Below are 22169 nucleotides of genomic sequence, written 5' to 3'. Positions count from 1 at the left end.
ATCAGACAAAGGGCTGATATCCAGAATCTACAAAGAACTAAAACAGATTTACAAGAAAAAAACAAACAGGCCCATTCAAAAGTGGGCAATGGATATGAACAGACACTTTACAAAAGAAGAAATACATGAGGCCAACAAACATATGAAAAAATGCTCCTCATCACTGGTCATTAGAGAAATGCAAATCAAAACTACATTGAGATACCATCTCACGCCAGTTAGAACAGCGATCATTAAAAAATGTGGAGACAACAGATGCTGGAGAGGATGTGGAGAAATAGGAACACTTTTACACTGTTGTTCAGCCATTGTGGAAGACAGTGTGGCAATTCCTCAAGGATCCAGAAATAGAAATTCCATTTGACCCAGCAATCCCATTACTGGGTATATTCCAAAGGATTACAAATCGTTCTACTATAAGGACACATGCACACGAATGTTCAATGCAGCACTGTTTACAATAGCAAAGACCTGGAACCAACCCAAATGCCCATCGATGATAGACTGGACAAGGAAAATGTGGCACATATACACCATGGAATACTATGCAGCCATAAAACACGATCTCTCAGCAGAAACCCTACAAGCCAGAAAAGAGTGGGGACCAATATTTAACATCCTTAAAGAAAAGAACTTTCAACCCAGAATTTCCTATCCAGCCAAACTAAGCTTTATAATCGAAGGAAAAATTAAATCCTTTGCGAACAAACAAGTACTTAGAGAGTTCACCACCACCAGGCCTGCTTTACAAGAGCTTCTGAAAGAAGCACTATACACATAAAGGAACAACCAATATCAGCCTTTCCAAAAATATGTCAAAAAGAAAAGAACATTAACACAACGAAAAATTTACACCAACTAATGGGTAAAACAGCCAGCTAGCATCAAATGCCAGTATTAAAGTTATATATATTCTAATCGGATAAAAAGCCAAAACCCATTGGTGTGCTGCATCCAGACCCATCTCACATGCAATGATACACAAAGACTCAAAACAAAGAGAAGGAGGGAGATTTACCAACCAATCAGAGAGTAAAAATAAACAAATAAAAAGCAGGAGATGCAATTCTCGCCTCTGATAAAGTAGACTTTAAAGTAACAAAGAGCAAAAGAGGCAAAGAAGGACATTACATAACGGCAAAAGGATCAATGTAACAAGAAGAGCTAACGATTCTATAGATCAACGAGACAGAAAATTAACAAGGACATCCAGGACTTGAACTCAGACCCGGAACAAGTAAACTTAATAAACATTTATAGAACTCTCCACTTCAAATACACAAAACATACATTACCACCTCACACCTATTCCATAAGTGACTACATAATTGGAAGTAAATCACTCCTCAGTAATCGCATAGCATTTCATAGGTTTAAATGAAATATTGGTTGGCTGCTCGTTTGTTATTTTCTTCCCTTATTCCTTTCTGTTTACATCAAGTATAATTATTGGTATAAAAGAGGTTTTCAATACCCATTACTAAACTGCATTCTAGCCTGGGCAAGAAAGCAATACTCCCATTCTCTCTCTCTCTCTCTCTTCCTTTTTCCTCCTCTTCTTTATTCTTTTTCTTTCTTTCTTTCAAAAAAAAAAAAAAATCACTGAATAAGGCTACATAATTATCACATTATTTAAGACACACCAAAAAAAAAATGAAAGGCCAAATGGAAGGAGCAAAGGCATAGTTTTCTCCAATTCTATGCCCATTTTTACCAGACATCCCTCCACCTAGGCAAACACATTCTTTTTTCCAACACCTTTTCTTTAGTTCACTACATATATTGCCCATCATGTTTGCCCAGTTTCTCAAAACAAGGGGTCAAATTAATTCAGTAGCAAACTCTGCTGGCCTGCAACCTAAATGGCATCAACCAGCTGGCAAGTCAGATGACTCAGAGACTGTGGCATCACAGTCCTCCTCCTGTAATGCACTTGACTCTCCTCATTTCTCCAGAAGTACTTCCATTCCCACCTTCAATCCCTTTAGCGAGCCCTTCTAGATGTGGTCGCCCTGAGCTCTGAGCATTAGCTCACTGGTTTAGTTCTGACTTAGCTCATGTCTCTAGCTCGTCATGACTTAGTCTTAGACTTGTGCTAAGATAAAATCTAAAGCCTTAAGGATATTTGAATTAAAAAAAAAAAAAAAAGAAGAAAAATTATTCAACTAATCCAAAAGAAGTAAGAAAATGAGAAAATAAGTTGGGAAAAAAAGAACAAAGAGCAAAATGGAAGACTGAGCACCAATTATGCCAAAAGTTACATTCAGTGCGAACATTCCAAGTAAAAGAAAGAGACTGTGACATGTGACGTGCCGCTTTTAAAAGAGATGTAAAGAAATAGTTTAAAAGTAAAAAGATAGAAAAAACTACCGTATCATGCAAACATTAACAGTAAGAGTACTGACGTGACTACATTACTATAAAACAGACAACTTTAGGACAAGGCACATCAGCACGTTTTTAAAAGCGAACTCTCCTGTGAAAAGGGTGGATTCACGTAGCAGTCCTCAATGCATTTGCACTTAACAACAGAGTTTCAAAATGCCTAGAGCAAAAACTGACGGCACTGAAGGAATAAACAAATAAGAGCTGGAGTTTTTAACCCTCTTCTCTCAGGAACTAAGAACAAGTAGACAGAAAATCAGTAAAAGATTTGAATAACCTTATTAACACCACTAATATTTATAGAACACTCTACTCAACAACTGTAAAATACACAACACTTTCAAATAGAAATGGGATTATAAACTAAGCCAAACAAATAACATAGAAAACACTTGGTTATTATCATCATGTAAATCAGCAGAAACAGCATGTTAATTTCCTATCTTAATAACGTAAACTTCATGCAGAAAGCCAAAAATCTGAAGGAGAAAGAAAGAAACTAAAGATCAACTGTGAAGACAGAGTCAGTGTGAACGGTTTTTCCTGCCTATGCGGTTATCTAATACAGTTATCCGTATGACCGCAAATCCATTACATAAACAAAGTATGAAATTTAGGTTAGTGAATTTTATATAGTTTAATCTCATTTAATGAAACAGTCTGAAAATAATTCCAATATTATTAATGTAAAAATGTTTTCACGAGGAAGATCTCTTCTTCCCATCATTAGTCAATGTGCAAACATCCATGTTAACAAAGAATGTGGGTGGAGAGCCCATAAGAAAAGGAAATTTTAAAAATGATTTAAATAATATTTGGCTCCTGAGTTTATTACACAGGTCCTTTATTTCTGTTTGTGAATCAGCTTAAACATCTTTCTCGTGTCTTCTTCCTTAGGTCACAGAGGCGAACTCTCGCAGTATGTATGGGAGAAAGCAGTGCATGCTGGGTGGCACTACAAGAATCTAATGAACTAGGTTTAAAGAACCCCACTACCCATGAGCTCCATCATCCAAAAATAATAATGATGACTTTTTCATCAGATGATTCTGTCACCACTTTTAGATCATGTAAATGTTCCCTTTCTGGAACAACAGAATAATACTAATACTGACATGTTTGGAAATCACGATGTTTAGGCAAATGGGCCACAGATCTCCTTTCACCGGCATCCTACTCCTCCTATCTCTTATCCTGCTAATAGTGTGTAGACTATGTTTCTTATCAACACACTCTCAGAACACACCATAAAGCCCCTGTCTAAGATCTTTGTCTAGAAAGAACAAGGCCTTACTTAAATAGAAGGTCACTAAATACATTAAGCATCTCTGGTTTCTAATTTGAAATGTTCTTCCACACTCCTAATTTCCCCCAAAACTATTTTGAATGGTGAGTTAACTTTCTCCTTAGTGTTAAAATTCCTCTCATTTTCACTGTTTGGCTAAGTACATAATGGAAATATAGATGAGAAAAAAACATAAATTTAATGACAAAAACTCTAGAGGAAAATTGTACTTAAAAATATGATGTACTAGATTTTGTAAAATTATTTTATAAAAATCACATTTTGAGGGAAGACTAAGTAGACATTGTTTTCTTCTAATAATAGGCATACCCTATACACTCCCCTATGGGAGGAAAGAGTTTTCACATTTTTTAAAAAAAGCCTAAATCCTTTTAAGGCATAAAAATATGATATTTTATAGAAATGATGCATTCTTCTTTTAATGCACACTGATCAACCGCCTGCTAATTAGATATAGATGTCCCATGGCATTTATACTTAATTTTTTACAGATGTCAGTGTTATTCTCAATTATAGATTTGACAGGGAAACAAAACCATTTAACTGTCTCCATGTCCTGAAAGAATGCACCGTATTTCATCTGGCCAGCTTCTCAGAATTCAACTCCAAATAGAAGCATTACTAAGAGGGACCAACCATTCTCACCTTGACAGTTCTCCAACAGGAGTGAGTAAACACGCTGTCTGATGGGTCGGTAAATGAAGGCCTGGCTGGGTAAGGCCTGGTCCAGCTCGTCTTCCAAGGTGTTGCTGCACTCAATCTCTCCACTGCTCATGATGTTGTACACCAGGTAGCTTTCTGCTTGGACGTGATGTGTTCTAGCAACCTGTTTGAAATTTAAATACAACTGAATTTCTCCTTGAAAACAAAACAGAAACCTTCAAATAGAAAAAGTTAATGCCTTTCATCATATGCCAGGTTTTTAAGGCCCTCAGACATGCAATAATTGACACTCAAATTCATGACATCAAGTTGCCATGTTTTCTTTCCTTTGGACTACCAATTTCTTTTCTTTTCTTTTTTTTTTTAAATTTTACTTTAAGTTCTGGGATACATGTGCAGAACTTGCAGGATTGTTACATAGGTATACACATGCCATGGTGGTTTGCTGCCTTCATCCCCCCTTCACCTATATTAGGTATTTCTCCTAATGTTGTCTCTCCCTAATCTCCCCACCCCCTGCTATCCCTCCCCTAGCTCTCCACCCACCAACAGACCCCAGTGTGTGATGTTTCCCTTCCTGTGTCCATGTGTTCTCATTGTTCAACACCCACTTATGAGTGAGAACATATGCGGTGTTTGGTTTTCTTTTCTTGTGTTAGTTTGCTGAGAATGATGGTTTCCAGATTCAACAAACTTTAAACCAACAAAGACCAAAAGAGACAAAGAAGGGCATTATATAATGGTAAAAGGATCAATGCAACAAGAAGAGCTAACGATCCTAAATATATATGCACCCAGTACAGGAGCACCCAGATACATAAAGCAAGTTCTTAACAACCTACAGAGACTTAGACTCCCACACAGTAATAGTGGGAGACTTTAACACTCCACTGTCAATACTAGACAGATCAATGAGACAGAAAATTAACAAGGATATCCAGGACTTGAATGCAGACCTGGACCAAGTGGACCTAATAGACATTTACAGAATGCTCCACCCCGAATCCACAGAATATACACTCTTCTCAGCACCACATCACATCTACTCTAAAATTGACCACATAATTGGAAGTAAATCACTCCTCAGCAAATGCAAAAGAACGGAAATCATAACAAACAGTCTCTCAGACCACAACAGTGCAGTCAAATTAAAACTCAGGATTGAGAATTCACTGAAAACCGCACAACTACATGGAAACTGAACAACCTGCTCCTGAATGACTACCGGATAAACAATAAAATGAAGGCAGAAATAAAGATGTTCTTTGAAACCTATGACAACAAAGACACAACGTACCAGAATTTCTGGGACACATTTAAAGCAGTATCTAGAAGGAAATTTATAGCAATAAACTCCCATATGAAAAGCAAGCAAAGATCTAAAATCGACACCCTATCATCAAAATTAAAAGAGCTAGAGGAGCAAGATCAAACAAATTCAACAGCTGGCAGAAGACAAGAAATAACTAAGATCAGAGGAGAACTGAAGGAGATAGTTTTTTTTGTGTCTTCAGACAAAAAACTCTTCAGACAAAAATCAATAAATCTAGGAACTAGTGTTTTGAAAAGATCAACAAAATAGACAGACCACTAGTCAGATTAATAAAAAAGAAGAGAGAGAAGAATCGAATAGCTGCAACAAAAAATGATAAAGGGGATATCACCACCAATTCCACAGAAATACAAACTACTATCAGAGATTACTACAAACAACTCTATGGACATAAACCAGTAAAACTAGAAGAAATGGACACATTCCTGGACACTTACGTCCTCCCAAGACTAAACCAGGAAGAAGCTGATTCCCTGAATAGACCAATAACAAGGGCTGAAGTAGAGACAGCAATTAATAGCCCACCACCCAAAAACAGTCCAGGTCCAGACGGGTTCACGGCCGCATTCTACTAGATGTACAAAGAGGAACTGGTACCATTCCTCCTGAAATTATTCCAAACAATACAAAAAGAGGGAATCTTCCCTAACTCATTTTATGAGACCAACACCATCCTGATACCAAAACCTGGCAGAGATACAACTAAAAAAGAAAATTTCAGGCCAATATCCATGATGAACATCATGCAAAAATCTTCCATAAAATACTGGCAAACCAAAAGCGACAGCACATCAAAAGGCTTATCCCTCACGACCAAGTCGGCTTCATCCCGGGGATGCAAATCTGTAACTGTGACCTATCACACAAACAGAACCAAAGACAAAGACCACATGATTATCTCAACAGATGCAGAAAAGGCCTTCGACGAAATTCAACAGCTGTTTATGCTAAAAACTCAATAAACTAGGTATCGATGGAACGTATCTCAAAATAATAAAAGCTATTTATGGCAAACCAACAGCCAATATCGTACTGTATGGGCAAAAACTGGAAGCATTCCCTTTGAAATCTGGCAGTAGACAAGGGTGACCTCTCTCACCACTCCTATTCAACATAGTATAGGAAGTTCTAGCCAGAGCAAAACAGGCAAGAGAAAGAAATAAAGGGTATTCAATTAGGAATAGAGGAAGTTGAATTGTCTCTATTTGCAGACGACATGATTGTATATTTAGAAGACCCCACGTCTCAGCCCAAAATCTCCTTAAGCTGTTAAGCAACTTCAACAAAGTCTCAGGATACAAAATCAATGTGCAAAAATCACAAGCATTTCTATACACCAGTAATAGACAAACAGAGAACCAAATCAAGAGCGAACTCCCATTCACAATTGTTACAAAGAGAATAAACTACCTAGGAATGCAACTAACAAAGGATGTAAAGGACCTCTTCAAGGAGAGCTACAAACCACTGCTCAAGGAAATAAGAGAGGACACAAATAGACGGAAAAACATTCTACGCTCATGGTTAGGAAGAAGCAGTATCATGAAAGTGGCCACACTGCCCAAAGTAATTTATAGATTCAACGCTATCCCCATCAAACTACCATTGACCTTCTTCGCAGAACTGGAAAAAACCATCTTAAACTTCATATGGAACCAAAAGAGAGCCCGCATAGCCAAGCAATCCTAAGCAAAAAGAACAAAGATGGAGGCATCACACTACCTGACTTCAAACTATACTACAAGGCTACAGTAATCAAAACAGCATGATACTGGTACCAAAACAGAGATACAGAACAATGGAACAGAACAGAGGCCTCGGAAGTAAGGCCACACATCTACAACCATCTGATCTTTGACAAAGCAGACAAAAACAGGCAATAGGGAAAGGATTCCATTTAATAAATGGTATTGGGAAACCTGGCTAGCCATGTGCGGACTACCAATTTCAAAACTTTCTATTACTCCTCCTCCTTTCTCCAAACGTCTAATCTTCCACAGTATCTCACTGTTCTGTCTCCTTGATACTCTCCCAGTACCCAGGTGCCCACTACTTCTCACCAGTATTGCTATGAAGGGGTCTTAATCCCCTAGCCCGGTTTCTCCCCTTTCCAACCCATCCTTCACACCACTGCCACACTGTCTTCGAAAACTTTGCTACCTTATTCAAAACATCTGAATGGCTACCACCAATCCTTCGCCATAACATTTCAAGGCCCCACTATAAAGCCTCAACCTCCTTTTTCTAGCCTTGAACACCATTTCACCCTCACAGAAACTTCCATAATCCAGTCTGAACAGAACATGTGCACTGTTCCCCAAGAGTACTCAATCCGCTTCTACCTTTACTTGTGCCCCGTAAGCACCTACCCCACCCAGAATGTCTTTCTCTTCCAATCTTTCCCAGCCTCCCACTTCACGATTCTTTTCCCTTTAAGGTTCACCTCATGCCACCCTCCCCTCCTCCCTTAGCCAGGACCAACCTCCAGCTCGCCTTATAAAGCTCATAACCCAGTCCCTGTAGCACAGCTGTCTGGTCTGCCTCCCTTATTGAACTATAAGCTGCTTAGCGTTAGAAACCATACTGTATTCACTCACTCATTTATTCAGAAATTGTTTATTGAGTGTAAACCATGTGTCAGGCACAGGCACTTCTCCGCTGTCAAGTCAAGACAGTGCTGGCTCATGGTAGGTGATCAAGACACAGGATTTAAACTAATTCCACTTTCTCATTAAATAAGTAGTTAAGATCAGAAGGTCTATCATAGCCTAAATATATAGGTTTTACCTTCCTGTGAAGAATATTCTTATTAGTGTAAGATAAATTCATCGAGATTACTAGTCAAAATTTAAATCCAAATAGTCTACTACTAAAGGCATTAAAATGTGATGCTAGCATAACCTGGAACACCAGAACCTCTGACTCCTAAGAGCGTGTGCCTCATTTACATAAATGGTCATAGTTATGCTGATTCACGATTGGTAGGCTTGAGTCTGAATCTTTCTGTTCCTTACTTTCTTCCTAAAGAAAATGGGTTTAATAATTAAAAAAACAAAGTGCCAGGCTCACAGGACTATTGTGAGGATTAAATGAGTCAATATAAGACAAGCACTTGTCCTGAGGTCTGGCACAGCTCACTGCCAATGAATGTTTTATAAGATTATTCTAAGACTATCTAGCCGGGCGCAATGGTTCATGCCTGTAATTCCAGCACTTTGGGAGCTGGAGGTGGGCGGACCACTTGAGGTAAGGAGTTCGAGGCCAGCCTGGGCAACATGGTGAAACCCCATCTCTACTAAATACAAAACTTAGCTGCACGTGGTGGCGTGCATCTGTAATAACCTCTGCCTCCCTATTCAGGAGGCTGAGGTGGGAGAATCACTTGAACCTGGGAGGCAGAGGCTACTATGCCACTGCACTCCAACCTGGATGACAGTGAGACCCTGTCTAAGAAAGAAACAAACAAACAAAAACTCAACTGATCTTCCAAAATGCTGACACACAGAAGACACAGATATAGAGCTGTGGTTGTGTGTGTGCTCAATGCAACTGCGGTGCCCACAGCATTTTCCCAGGGTGAGTGCATATGGTTAAAACACACGTTTGAATTTTAGTTGCCTATTAGATAGGGTTGGAAGATGACATTGCAAAACATTTTTATAGGGAAAATGCAAGGGCAATGTGAGAAACTTCAAAATTGTTTTCAAAGATACAATTAAGTTCAATACATGTGAACAACACTCAACCCACCACTTTGCCAGGGAACTCCTGTGGGGACTCTCCTTGACCCCACCTTCCCCAACAAAGACGCTTCCACAGCCAAACTCCCTGCAGTCTTCGCCTCCACTCTCAATCCTGTGCTACAGTAACTCCCTGAGGTCGCCAAGACCTCCCGGTTGCTGACCCAACTGCCTATGCCTAGTGCTATTCTGCTTCTTTACCTTTGTAGCATTTGACACTCCTGACCACTTCTTTTCTCATTCTTGAAACCTGTCTCCTTGGACTTCTGCGGGAATTAGTCTCTCCTTATTCTCTGTTCTCCTCTGCTCACTCCTGATCTCTCAGCGCACTCTCTCTTAATAAGTCTCCATCCCACATAATCTTTTACTTCACACATAAAATACGATGACTTCCAGATGTCTGTCTCCTGCCAGTAATAGAACTTTAGGCCCATATTTCACTAGAACATGTGTTAGAGGTGCCATCTACTCAACTCAAATATAACCCAGTTAATTCTCCCTGTAAAAACCTTTCCTCCTTCTTCCTTAGATAACAGCATCTACCATCCCCGGTGCTCAAGGGAACTTCATCTCCACAGCAAGACTTATTTATTAGTTTCACTGCTGAGACCATTTCTTGAATTTCTGTCTTCCTATTTCCACTACCATTTTCCTAATTCTAGCTCTTTTGTATTTTACCTGAGTTTCTGCAATGGCCACTTTAAATCCACTCTCTGCAGTGTAATGTTTCAAAAATCAAAAATCTGATCACATCAATATATCTGCTTAAAAAAACTGAATGCCTCCTCAATGAGTATGAAAATCAAGTCCTACATTATTCCATAATATACCTGATGCCATCTGTGGTCTGACCTAATCTAGCGGAATATGGGTGGGGCATCCAGCATATTAACTCAATTGGAAAGGCCAAGGGAGGGTCCTATCAGCAGGGTGCATACAAGCCAGCGTTTGTGAAGACCAGCCTTCAGACAGACCCCGAGTCCACAGAGGACACGTTCAAGGCCATATACAAATAAGGGACGGCAGCAAGAGCCAGGAAGTGGAAGGGGGCCAGATCAAAACAAGCACACAGAGAGGGTCCGGAGGTGGGAGGTGACAATGGGGTTCCAGGAAAGCCCCTGGCTGGTTGGCTGGCATGTTCCCACCACTGCTTTCCAGGCCTCACCACGCAGCTGCTCAGCTGCTGTCCAGGCCTGAGTTTTCCATCAGACTAGGAGCAGGAGCTTCCTTACAGACCGATGTAGTTGCAACTAGATGAAAGATGGTGGCGCTCACAGTGCTGGGAACAAGGAAAGGTGTGTGGTTAAGATGGTTGAGTTTGGTTTAGAACTTGTTGAGGTTCCTTTGAGACATTTATGTGGACACATATCTCTTCTGTAAAACAAGGATAAGTCTATCTCACAGAGCTGTTGAGAGGATCTAATGAGAAAAGTTATGTAATGTACCTAGCACAGAACCTCATATGTTGTGCCCCCCTCCAAAAAAAAATCTTCACTCTATAATACTTTCAGAACTAAGTCCAAATTCCTCCTGTGGCATTTAATAACCTTCCCAGTATGGCTATGATTGTCTACCTTTTCCCATTGTTTTTTCCTACTTCTTCCCGCAAACCCCACTCCAGCCTGACCTTTCACCCTGTGCCCCCAGTGATGCAGATTCAAAACACTACACCTTTAGTGTCTTAGCCTTTTCGATGCATATTTTGGCTACCATTAAGGTCTGGCTCCAGTTCGACCTCTTTGGGGAACTCCTCCCTGTACTTTTTTATTTTTTGAGATGGAGTTTTGCTCTTGTGGCCCAGGCTGGAGCACAAGCGGCATGATCTCAGCTCACTGCAACCTCTGCCTCCCAGGTTCAGGAGAATCTCCTGCCTCAGCCTCCCGAGTAGCTGAGATTACAGGTGTGTGCCACCACACCTGACTAATTTTTGTATTTTTAGTAGAGATGGCGTTTCACCATGTTGGTCGGGCTGGTCTTGAACTTCTGACCTCAGGCGATTACCTGCCTCGGCCTCCCAAGGTGCTGGGATTACAGGCGTGAGCCACCGCACCCAGCCTTCTCCCTGTACTTTAACCCACAATGTTCTCTTTCTCTCTCATATTCTTATGGCACTTTTCTGTAATATTCATGTGACAGTATTAAACATCAGTTATGAGTTTTCACACACGTCACACTTCCTAACGAGACTTACAGACTTCTGTTGTGCATCCTCTCACAGCGCCCAAACACTAAGGCAGTAATGGATCTTCCCTGACAAACCCATCAGTGGATATATTTTCAATCATGGCATATTGGCTGGGCATATTCACATACCTTTAAGATTTCAGTGTCTGAAACCATGGTTACTTGTTGCTTTATTTCAAGCCCCACGTTGGCAGGGTCTTCTTGTTTAATTCCAGGATTTGTACACATAAGCTTAAATTCAGAATCTGTTGCTACAGGTAATTTTTGATTGATTTCAGGGTGTGTACACATGGAATCTTCTTGCTTGGATATAGGATCCGTACATACAGGAACTTCCTGTTTGGATTCATGGCCTGTATACATGATAATTTCTTGCCTACATTCAGAGTCTGTCCACATTAAAACTTCTTGCCTGGATTCAGGGCCTGTACACATGGGAACTTCTTGCCCGGATTCAGGGTCTGTACACATGGGAACTTCTTGCCTGGATTCAGGGTCTGTACACATGGGAACTTCTTGCTTGGATTCAGGGTCTGTACACATGGGAACTTCTTGCTTGGATTCAGGGTCTGTACACATGGGAACTTCTTGCTTGGATTCAGGGTCTGTACACATGGGAACTTCTTGCCTGGATCCAGGGTCTGAACTCATAACTTGCTTGTCCAAAGTTATTACACTTTTGGATTTTTGGAATAACCATGGAGATTTCTGTCCTGGTAAAAGATACGATGCCATTCCTTTATAAAAAAGAGCTTTGTTTGGTCCCAGAGGTAATAGTTCTTCTAATTTTTTTTCACCTTGATACAAGTGAAGAACTTTCGATATATGGTCTGACACAGCTAATATAATGTTACCTTTTTTGTCAAAGTTCTCTTTTACAGAGGTGTAGGATGATAAGCATTTGTATCTAAAGTTTTCAAACATGCCCTCTGGGATTATGTCGTTGCCAAGGAGGCAGGCCAAAAGAGGAAGGTCTGCCACACAGAGGCCCAGACTCTCACAGAGCTTCTCTCTGCAGAGCATGATGGTGTCCAGGCTCTCCAGGCAGAGCTCACTAATTGAAAAGTAGGGACAAGTGTCATAAATTAGGTAATCAGTGTCTTCTCCAAGAATCCCAAGACAGTTATGCTGGAGACCATACGAAGCTACCTCATAATCTGCCTCCTGTAAGGAACACAAAGTTTCCTGGCCCAGTGTTTTTAGAGCAAATCGTGTAAACACAGCCAGCCCCGAGGGGATGAAGAACATGTTCCTGCCTGGCTGCTCCTTGTGTGACTTGATGTAATGAAAAATCCTGGATATCTCCCTGTTGTTCTTAAGCCTTCGTTTCACCCATTCATCTCTCTTATCCTGCTCCACCATGCCATCAAAGAAGAATACCAACTTGATCCCAACTGCCGTAAAACTTTTAACGAAATCTCGCAAAGCAGAAAAGTATTCTCGCCACTGGCCACCGCAGATCCAAGATTCTGGAGTATACCAGTATCTGAGACAACACATGGCATCAACCACAATGGTAGGGGTACATCCAGGATACTTGCTTCGGTGGTGCTCTGCCAGTTCTTTGAAATTTACTACCGTACATATATGTGGGCAAGTACTTCCCACAAATCCTTGCAAGCCTCTCACGCCCATAACTCTGGGAAAGGATCTGGAAAGAAAAATAAATTAATCAGTAATTATGGCATTATCATTAGACATACGGCACTTTTCAAAGCAAACACACTGTTTCCAAAAAGATTCTTGTCTCCGAGGTAACATGATATGCTGGTTAGGAGCCTGAAGAGTTCTCAATTCAAGCATATGAGGAGATTTACCTAAGTATAAGTTAATTACTTGAGTTGGACTTGCACAAGGACAAGGGAGTGTAGCAGTCTTTTCACTAAGACAATGTTTTCATTTTATCAAGATATTTCTTGATAACATTCAAAAAGAGGTTAAATTTTCAAAGTAGTAGTATTTCTCTCTAGGAACTGAAGTTACTGTTAAAATATAAAACATAAATTAAAACACACTACATGGATGATTCTCAAGATAATTTGTCTGAGTAAAAGAAGCCAAAGAAAAAGAGTATACACCATGATTCAACTTATATAAAATTCTAGTTCATTAAGAGTTAAGCTCACCTGTAGTGGCAGAAAGCAGATCAGTGGTCGTCTGGGATGAGGACAGACAGTGGGGGGAAGGATTACCAAGGGGACACCTCTGGGGGTGACAGATACATTCACTACTTAGTGGTCATGGTTTTACAAGTATATGCGTATGTTAAAACTTACCAAACTGTATACTGTAAACATGTGTCACATACACCTGAATAGAGGTGTTAAGAAAGCCACAGAAAATTCACCATGCCAAATGTCGTAATATCTGAAATAGTGACTGACTGACTTTGCATAGTAACTCCCATTTGAAAATTTAAAAACAGATACAAAGTAGTTTAAAGTTAGAATTTGGAATCTGGAAAAGGTATGAGCACAATATTGTACATGACGTGATAAAAGGCGCTCTTCAAGTAGGCAATGATGTGCGTCAACGGTTAGAAAAACTCCATGCTGACATATTTATGATCTATGCTTTTTTGACTATAGTCTTCTTCAAGAGTCATGCAAGCTTTATGGCCTTTGATAAAACACAACAAAAAATTCTTAATATGCAAAACAGCAACACAAAACAAATGATGCCTCTCCTAGACAGGCTGAAGGCAGCTGTCATGAGATGACTAAGTATATGAGTATCTCTCATGTTTAGGGTATTTCCCAGCTGTCAGACAGATGTGGGCACTTCTCATATACATTCTAATCTTTAGGATGATGCTGACATATAAATATTATCAGCTCTGTCTTGCAAATGAAGAAACAATAAATACTAGGTTGAGAAAAGGCACCCTCACAGGACTATCTTCTAAGAATTTACTGATTTTTTGTTTTGGAGACCAGGTCTCACTCTGTTGCCTAGTCTGGAGTGCAGTGGTATCATCACAGTTCACCGCAGCCTCAATCTACCAGGCTCAAGCAATCCTCTTGCCTCAGCTGCCATCACACCTGGCTAATTTTTTTTTTTTTTTTTAGTAAAGACAAGATCTCACTATGCTGTATTGTCCAGGCTGGTCTCAAACTCTTCAGCTTAAGTGATCCTCTCGCCGCAGCCTCCCAGAGTGATAGGATTACAGACATGAGCCACTGTGCCCAGCCAGAATTTACTGATTTTTAATGGACTCTAGCTCCTAACAGTAGAATATGAGGGTATTCGTTTAATAGCCACAATAATGGGATTTTCATTACATAATGAAAATTTGCAAACATTGGGTGAACATAAATAGCACATATTTTATGCTGAAATTTAGAGAAGGCTCGCTCATGAAGTCATTAAATATAATGGGATACATTAATACATATACACCAAATCACTACAGTATTGTTCCTTGTAAAGAGTTTATCTTGGAAACACAGCCAAGGTATTTGAGTTTTTAAAGTGGAAACTGGGCTTCATAATGTGATTATCTCAACTATAAGGTGGTTCTACATTTTGAATCCCTGGGCATGGATCCTACGTCCAGGAAGTTTACACTCTTACTACTGAAAAAGGGTATTTTTTTCATTTGTTATTTCAACATAGTAGGCAGGGGGCAGGTGTTGGAAAGGGAATACAAGAAAACATAAAAGGTTGGTCAAAACGGATTTTAAAAGAAGGCTTAGATTTCACCAGTTCTAGACTACTGCTCTATGCCTGGCTTTAAATTAAATAGGTCTTGCATGGTTTGCTGATGATGAGCTGGCCAAAGATAAGCCTCACAAATCTGGAGTGTGACTTGGTTTCTACGATGTAAGGGAAGGCCTCACTCCTTTCACCGAGCCCTGTGCTGGCTGCTGTGGGCCCAGGAGAGACCCTGGACAGCAAGAAGGAAAAATAAGGAAGAGCATTTGAATACAGTCAAAGCAGAGGACTGAACCTGACTGCAAGCCAGGCCCTAAGGTCCACTGTACGCCCACTACAGTCAGAAGCCAGCAGCCAGTGGGCTCTCAGGCCAGGCAGCTGCCAGAGTTGCTGGTTAGACTGTTCAAGACACACAGGAAGCCAAGGCACACATGGAGAGAAAGCTGGGCAAGGGAGCCAAACAAATCTTCTTCCTCCACTTCCAGAAAGACGAAGCCCCATTTGCACAGTGGCTTCTGCCACATTTGGGGCAGCTGCCCCTTCCCTTACCAATAAAAAGGGATTTTTATTTCAAGCATTTTCTACTAAAACTGCAACTAACAACAATGAATTGCTCCAAACATTCTATTTCACAGTAAGTCAGGCTCAGTCCTTGACACTGATTGTATTAAAATGTTTTTCCTTCTTTTCATCCCAGTAGTAAAAAGTTCACTTTTAATTAAGCAGTTACTGGTTCTTCCTTTCATATTGCCAATTTCTCACATTTTGAATCATGAGTCACTTCAGGAGTAGGACATTATAATGTGTTCTTCTATCGGATTTACAAAGAAATATTGGGGTAGCAAAGGTTTTGGGAACTTGTGATACTAGGGGATGCCTTCTGGTATTTCAGTATCTTCAAAGCGCTAAACATTCACAACATCCACTCATCAATGCAATTAACGAGGTAGGGAATAAAATGTCCGAAAAGATAGACATTCTGTGGATATTGCTTTAATTGTTTCTTTTTTAAGCCTTGCATTGGTAAAAACATATATGGAGGCTTTCCACTCTCTAAAGGTGGTTATATAGGATGACTGGGGAAAATAATATGTGTATATAAAACTCATTCCACCTGCAAATTATGTAAGAAATTTTCATTATCTAGGTAACTGTTGTTTAGAAAGAAAACAGAAGTTATTTCTCATTAGGGAGGAGTCTAACTGCCCCAAACAGAGCCTGGGACCCTTTGGGAATCACACCCATGAAGGTGGGCCTCACCATCCTGTCTTATCCCAGCGCCTAGCGCAACATCTGCATGGGACAGGCCCAGTATTTGAATGAATAATGAATTAATCCAAGGACAATGTATAAAGAGAAATCAGGAATCAGTAAGTTACAGACTTCAATTATGGTCAAAGAAGCAGTGTGAATTTTAATCACTGCCCTCAAGCAGCTTACAAAGGGTCTGGGAAACAAAGCAATGGCAGTAGCCACGGCAGGTGGAAGGTACAGCTAGAGGCACAGCTCATTCTTCTCTGACAGCCAGACCAGTCCTGGGTACTGGGTTACCAGTAAAGCAGGAAGTGGAAAGAGGAAAGAGAAATCCAGAAACTCCTTTGGTGTAATCTTTCAACTTACAAACACTGGAAGTTAAGAGCGATTTGCTCAGCATAAACGAATGCACACACAGTAAGGACGACTTGTCTAGGGTCACTCTGGACACAAGGACGTGGGACTTAACAGACAGCCCAAGGGAACTTGCCACACAGACAGCAGCCTCTGCAGGACAACCGATACCTGGCTGCTTTAATCCCCTTAACACACCCCCAGCATCCAAACCATGTCAAAGCGTAACTGTCGAAAGCTACAAGACGTTAACTCACACAAGCAGTAACGAGCGAGGGTGTGAGAGAGACAGGGAAGCTGGATCAGAGCACTGGAGGAGCTCAAGCTGACAGAGTCCATTAGCAAGGGTTCACTGCAACAAGGGTGGTAAGATGGAGACAATAAAGCCATCATCTTTGCACAGAAATGATTTGTGTCTCGAATCTACAAACCAGCATATAATGCCACCATGTTTGCACTCTAACGGAGAGTAAGCAGCAAAGTCAAACAGAGGTAAATCTGTTAGAAAATTAAATAATCTTGGGTGAGTCTGAAACAATGGCCCAGCACAACAGCACAAAACATGAAGTCTTCTTTTCTCTCGTTTTCTTTGCTAGTCTGAAGTAATTTTTCTTTCAAGGGTAACTTCTGGCTGGGCCTGGGCCCAGGCTCTCCCAGTGATGTTCCCCCATTGCTTGACGTGGAGTATCTGAGGTCTGTTGTTTCTTCTTTCCTCTCCTCCCCCACCTAAAAAGTGAAACTCACAAGGACCCCTTAAACACCAGTTGGGTGAGAACAGGGGCCGAAAATCCCAAGAGATTAATATTTACCCCTTGCCAGCACACAGTATAGTATCTGCTGAAGGTTTATTATTTATGAATGCACAAACAACCAGGTAAATAAATAAACTAAGGATGGGTGCCAGTTAAGTTGGTCTTCATGCTTCAGAAGCTCTCCTTACAGGGCTCATTAAACTGCTGAGCTTTACAAGAATTCCCAACCATGGATAAAGACTCTCACCTTGAGCACACTTTTGTTAGGGCCCATGAGCCCTCTTCTCTACCAGGCCTCAATCTGGGGCTTTTAGCAAGAATCCTGCTAAGTCAATTTAAAGAGAACCCACCTTTGATACCTGACCATGCTGGCCTGCCTATAGCAAGCATCTCCCTATCCCTGTTATCTTGCCTTAGAAGTGTCCCATCCCCTCACCCCTCACTCTGCTCCTTGGCTGCAAATCCTCAGCTGTCTTCACTGATTCGGAGTTGAGCCAGATCTCTCCCCTCCACAGCGCTGAGTAAAATCTTCCTACTGTTTGAACAAATGTCAGAATTTTAACACTGGCACCTCAAAGAAAGCCTATAGCTATCACGTACTTTAGAATTTCTAGGAATAGATGTCTAGACTCAGGGTGCCCTGGAGGGTATCTCAGAACAGTCTGGCCATGACCACTGGGGCCAGCAGATGTCACAGGGTAGGTGGGAGAATGACAGGCAGAGTTTTGTTGATAAAAGAAAAAGTTCCAGAATAAAATGCAATAGTCCAGATTCTATCTGCCACTTAGTAACAGTGCTACTGAAAAGTTAAGCATATTACTTCCATTTTCCTTACCTGCAAACGAGGGTCATAAGATCTACCCCACACATTGTTGTGGTACTATTTTATTTATAATTATACTATAAATTTGCTTATCAAACATATTTATCAATTGCTTAAAATTTAGGAAAATCAGCCCAACGTGTCAAAATTCTTAAATTATCAAAAAATTTAAAACAAAGACAAATTTCAGTAAGGTTTTATCGTATTCAAAATTTTTATAAGCTAAATTACTTTTTAATATTGGGAAATATATTAATTTGTAAAAAAAAAATTCTGATCAAAAAATTAACCACGTTTTTGCAGAAAATTCAGAAAAAGGAAAATATTTTTCAACATTTTACATATTTCTAGCCTTTTTCTACTATTCACTGCTTCTAAAACTGAGATCATACTTTTATAATCTGTTTTTGTGACTAATTTGTTATAAATATATTCCCAACTCGTGGTGTTAGTGTTCTCCCACAGCGTCATGTACAACAGACGCACCATGTGCACGAGGGTTCTCAGCTCCACTGGAGAACACCTGGGTCATTCCGGATACTGCATATGCCGTAACTAAGAACATGAAACGCATCCTTGTATATAAATCTCTGAGAGACCCCTGATCATTTCCTTAGTATCTCAGACAAGCTGCTGAGTCACAGCACAGGCGCATCGGTAGTTTTTCTCCAACAGCATCGTATCAAGGGTAGACCCACTTGTGACTCATTAATATTCAGGACATAATTTGCTAAGAGCTGACTAAAATAGATTACCCTTTATTAATATTTGTTTACAAGGAAAATAGTACTCAACAGCTGGCTTTTTTGGCTAGCGGAGGCCCTGATTTACTGTACAGCTGAAGACGAATAATTTAACTTTTTGCATATCACTGATTTCCCTATTTGTAAAAATAAGATCATTATTTACTTCTCATATTAGGGAGATTTAAAACTACTACTAAAAACTCCCTAGAAATACCTTATATTTGCATAAATAATTTAAACTTTAAACATGTTTTAAATCTGAAGATTTTCCAACAGAACACAAATTAAAGTTATTTAAACCCATTATAAAGCTCTGTAAAAATAACTGGTGGCATTTTTAAAGTAACAAATCAAAACTTGCAATAAATTCCTGTGTGAATTTACATAGCGTGTAACCCTAGTTTCCATGGAGTTAAGAGCTGCTCTTAATGATTTCAATTAAGCGGACTATCCTTCTTGGCATCAACCTTTTCTTAAAGGGGGTGGCAACTCAGCAGTGAAATAAATCTAACAATACAGGCATTTAAGCTTGCAACAAAGAAGTTACAAAGATCCTGCCCAACATGCTGAGTTCCTAAGCCCTGACATCTCCCTCCTGACACTAGAGCTAAATAAAGTCAGGTTATGGCAGGAACTTGATCAGTTCCATTCATTCACATATTCTTCTCCCTGCCTAAATAAAAAGCACACACTAGAAGGGGAAGGAGTAGGAGGTGGGGAAGGGAAGGGAAGGTGTCTGAGGGACAAAAATGCAAATATCAAGGCGGGATATGACAATCAGCCAGTTTTGCAGGGATCTAAGTTGTGAAAGACTTGAAACATACCGTTTGGGAACCCTCTTTTCAAAAAAGAATACAAATTATAAACACAAGATCTCTGAAGTCACAGTGCTTAGGTAGGGCCCATGTAAATGACAGACCCAGAAACCTGAATTTCATTAGCTTTATAGTAAATCTGCCCCAAAAATGATATGCAGATTCAAGTTCATGGATGGGGTAGAATCTCAGAATGCTAAAAACTACGTTACCACAGATGTCACCTACTGTAGTCTTCTCAGTGGGCCACAGGTGATCAGATTTCAATGTGTCTGGAAGATTAGGTGGTTAGAAACTAAACAAAAAAACTGGGAGGTAAGGTCACGGTAGTCACAAAATGGGGTGTGTGTGGGGGGTGCGTGTGGATGAAGATGAGCAGTGAGAACCCTGACCCAGCTACGGTGTTGGTGTTTTTCAAGAATACAAGGGTAAGAAGGCTCAATTAGAGTTCCAAAACAAAAGGAATGGTAAAGTCTGGGGAAAACCCCACTATTGATGGAGCTGGGAGATGGCCGAAATAGGATGAGGAAGACATCAGAACACAGAGTGTGTGTGAAGGCTGTAGTGGCAGAGGGTGGCTCCTAACGGCAAAGTCCAAAGATGGGCAGGTCAAAGAGCCTGCGTGGAGGGGAGGCCAGAGACAGCTGAAAAACAAATGCACGACGCTAGACACGGGACTCGGGAGGAAAGCTGCGGATAAGATGCTCTCACATATTTGGGAGATGGTGGTTAGGACGCTGCTGCTCCAGACATGGCCCCCATTCTGGGCTTTTCCCTCTCTGCACTTCTCTACTCAAGGGCTCAAGCCATCAGAAAGCCCACCCTCTCATTTCTCCACCCGCAGGTTGTCTCCACTGCCATTGTGGGGTTTCCAGTTCCTGAACGACTACGAAAGCCTCCTGCCTGCCTGCAGCCACCCTGACCCGCATCCCTGTACCTGCGACTTGATCTCTTTAATGCTAAGATCCGATCACGTCAATTCCTTGCCCCACATTCTCTTTAGCTTCCTTCCCGCCATTCTCCATCCCTAACCAACGTTTCTTGTCTCACAAATGCGCAACTCTCAGTTCCCCGAATAAGTCAGACTGTCTGAAACCTTCGTATCTTAAACATTCATGTTCTTACTTCCCGGAACAGGCTCTCAGCCCTCGTTCATCTCCCAACTCCTACTCACTCAAAACTGCTCAAATCCCCCTTTACGGAACGTCCTGGCCAACTCACCCGCTAAGGCAACCTCTTCCTCCTGCGCCGTGGGATCCGCTTGACGGTCAGCGTTATCCCGCCGGTCCGCAAACTCCTTGCCGGCAGGAACGACGTCTGTCCCTCCACAGGGAGCTGGGGCCCTGACTCAGGGACGGCCCGCGGAGGAGAGAAGAGTGTTAAGAGATCAGAGACCGTCTTTCTAGAGACGACCGGAAAAGTCGTGCAGCTACGAACTGCAGATCTGACCCGAAAAGGACACAGAGTGGGGGTCGGGGTCAGAGATGCCCTCAGGATGGAGCAGGCACGGCGACGACGGGGACCAGGCCCGGCGGGAGGGCTCTGCTCAGGGCCCGGGATGACGGTGGGCCCCGGAGCGGAGACGCGAAGATCCCACGACGTCGCAGCCGCGGTGACAAGGACAGACGCGCGGCCAGGATGGCATCCGGGAGCGGGCAGAGGGAGGGTCGAACGCGGGGAACAGACGGTCACGCAAGCCGGGAGAGGCCCGGACGGCGCGCGGGTGCCCTCGGGCGCGGCCCTACCTAGAGGGACGCCAGCACCAGCCGCAGACGCCGCACCCCAGGCCCAGCCGCCTCAACTGCCGCCGCCGCCGCCGCCACCGCCGCCTCGCTGACTTCCGCTTCCGCTCCAGGCGCTTCCGCTCGGGACCTGCTCTCAGGGGCGGGGCCTGCGTAACCGCAGCGAGAGTGAGGCGCGCAGGCGTCGTGGGGAGGGGAGGGGGAGGGGGAGGTGGAGGGGGAGGGGAGAGGGGAGGGGGAGGGGGAGGGGCAGGGGGGGAGAGGGAGGGCAGGGGAGGGGAGAGGGGAGCGGGAGGGGCGCGCAGGCGCCGGCGGAGCGAGACGCCTCGGCCCGTCGCCACAGTAACCGCGCGGGTGCTCGTGGGCCTCGTGTCGCGCAGTCCCGTGGCTGCCCCGGCGGGCGCCGCCCTTGAACCTC

General features: G+C 42.0%; 1 protein-coding gene across 5 annotated transcripts in view; it reads right to left on the bottom strand.

The window, feature by feature from the left end:
* FAM120B (family with sequence similarity 120 member B) overlaps window positions 1-21565 on the bottom strand; it is a 104093-nt gene extending 82528 nt beyond the window's left edge. For 3 of the 5 annotated variants that reach the window (XR_002478545.2, XM_064384089.1, XM_021670671.2), the window contains exons 1-3: window positions 21231-21563; window positions 11741-13262; window positions 4337-4517 (exon numbers count right to left, since the gene is read on the bottom strand). Coding sequence is in view for 4 of the 5 variants with exons in the window: in XM_064384089.1 (XP_064240159.1) it covers window positions 4337-4517; window positions 11741-13246 (1687 nt within the window). In the remaining variant the exon portion in view is untranslated. Of the gene's footprint in view, window positions 1-4336; window positions 4518-11740; window positions 13263-21230 lie in introns of all 5 variants that reach the window. The other 2 variants (XM_064384090.1, XM_021670672.2) reach the window with 2 other exon arrangements.
* Window positions 21566-22169: the final 604 nt, after the last annotated feature.

The sequence above is a fragment of the Aotus nancymaae genome, unplaced genomic scaffold (assembly GCF_030222135.1).
Source record: "Aotus nancymaae isolate 86718 unplaced genomic scaffold, 86718_ANA_hifiasm-v0.15.2.pri h1tg000034l, whole genome shotgun sequence".
NCBI lineage: Eukaryota > Metazoa > Chordata > Mammalia > Primates > Aotidae > Aotus > Aotus nancymaae.
The sequence above is the reverse complement of the archived record's forward strand: the minus strand, read 5'-3'. Positions and strand labels throughout refer to the sequence as shown.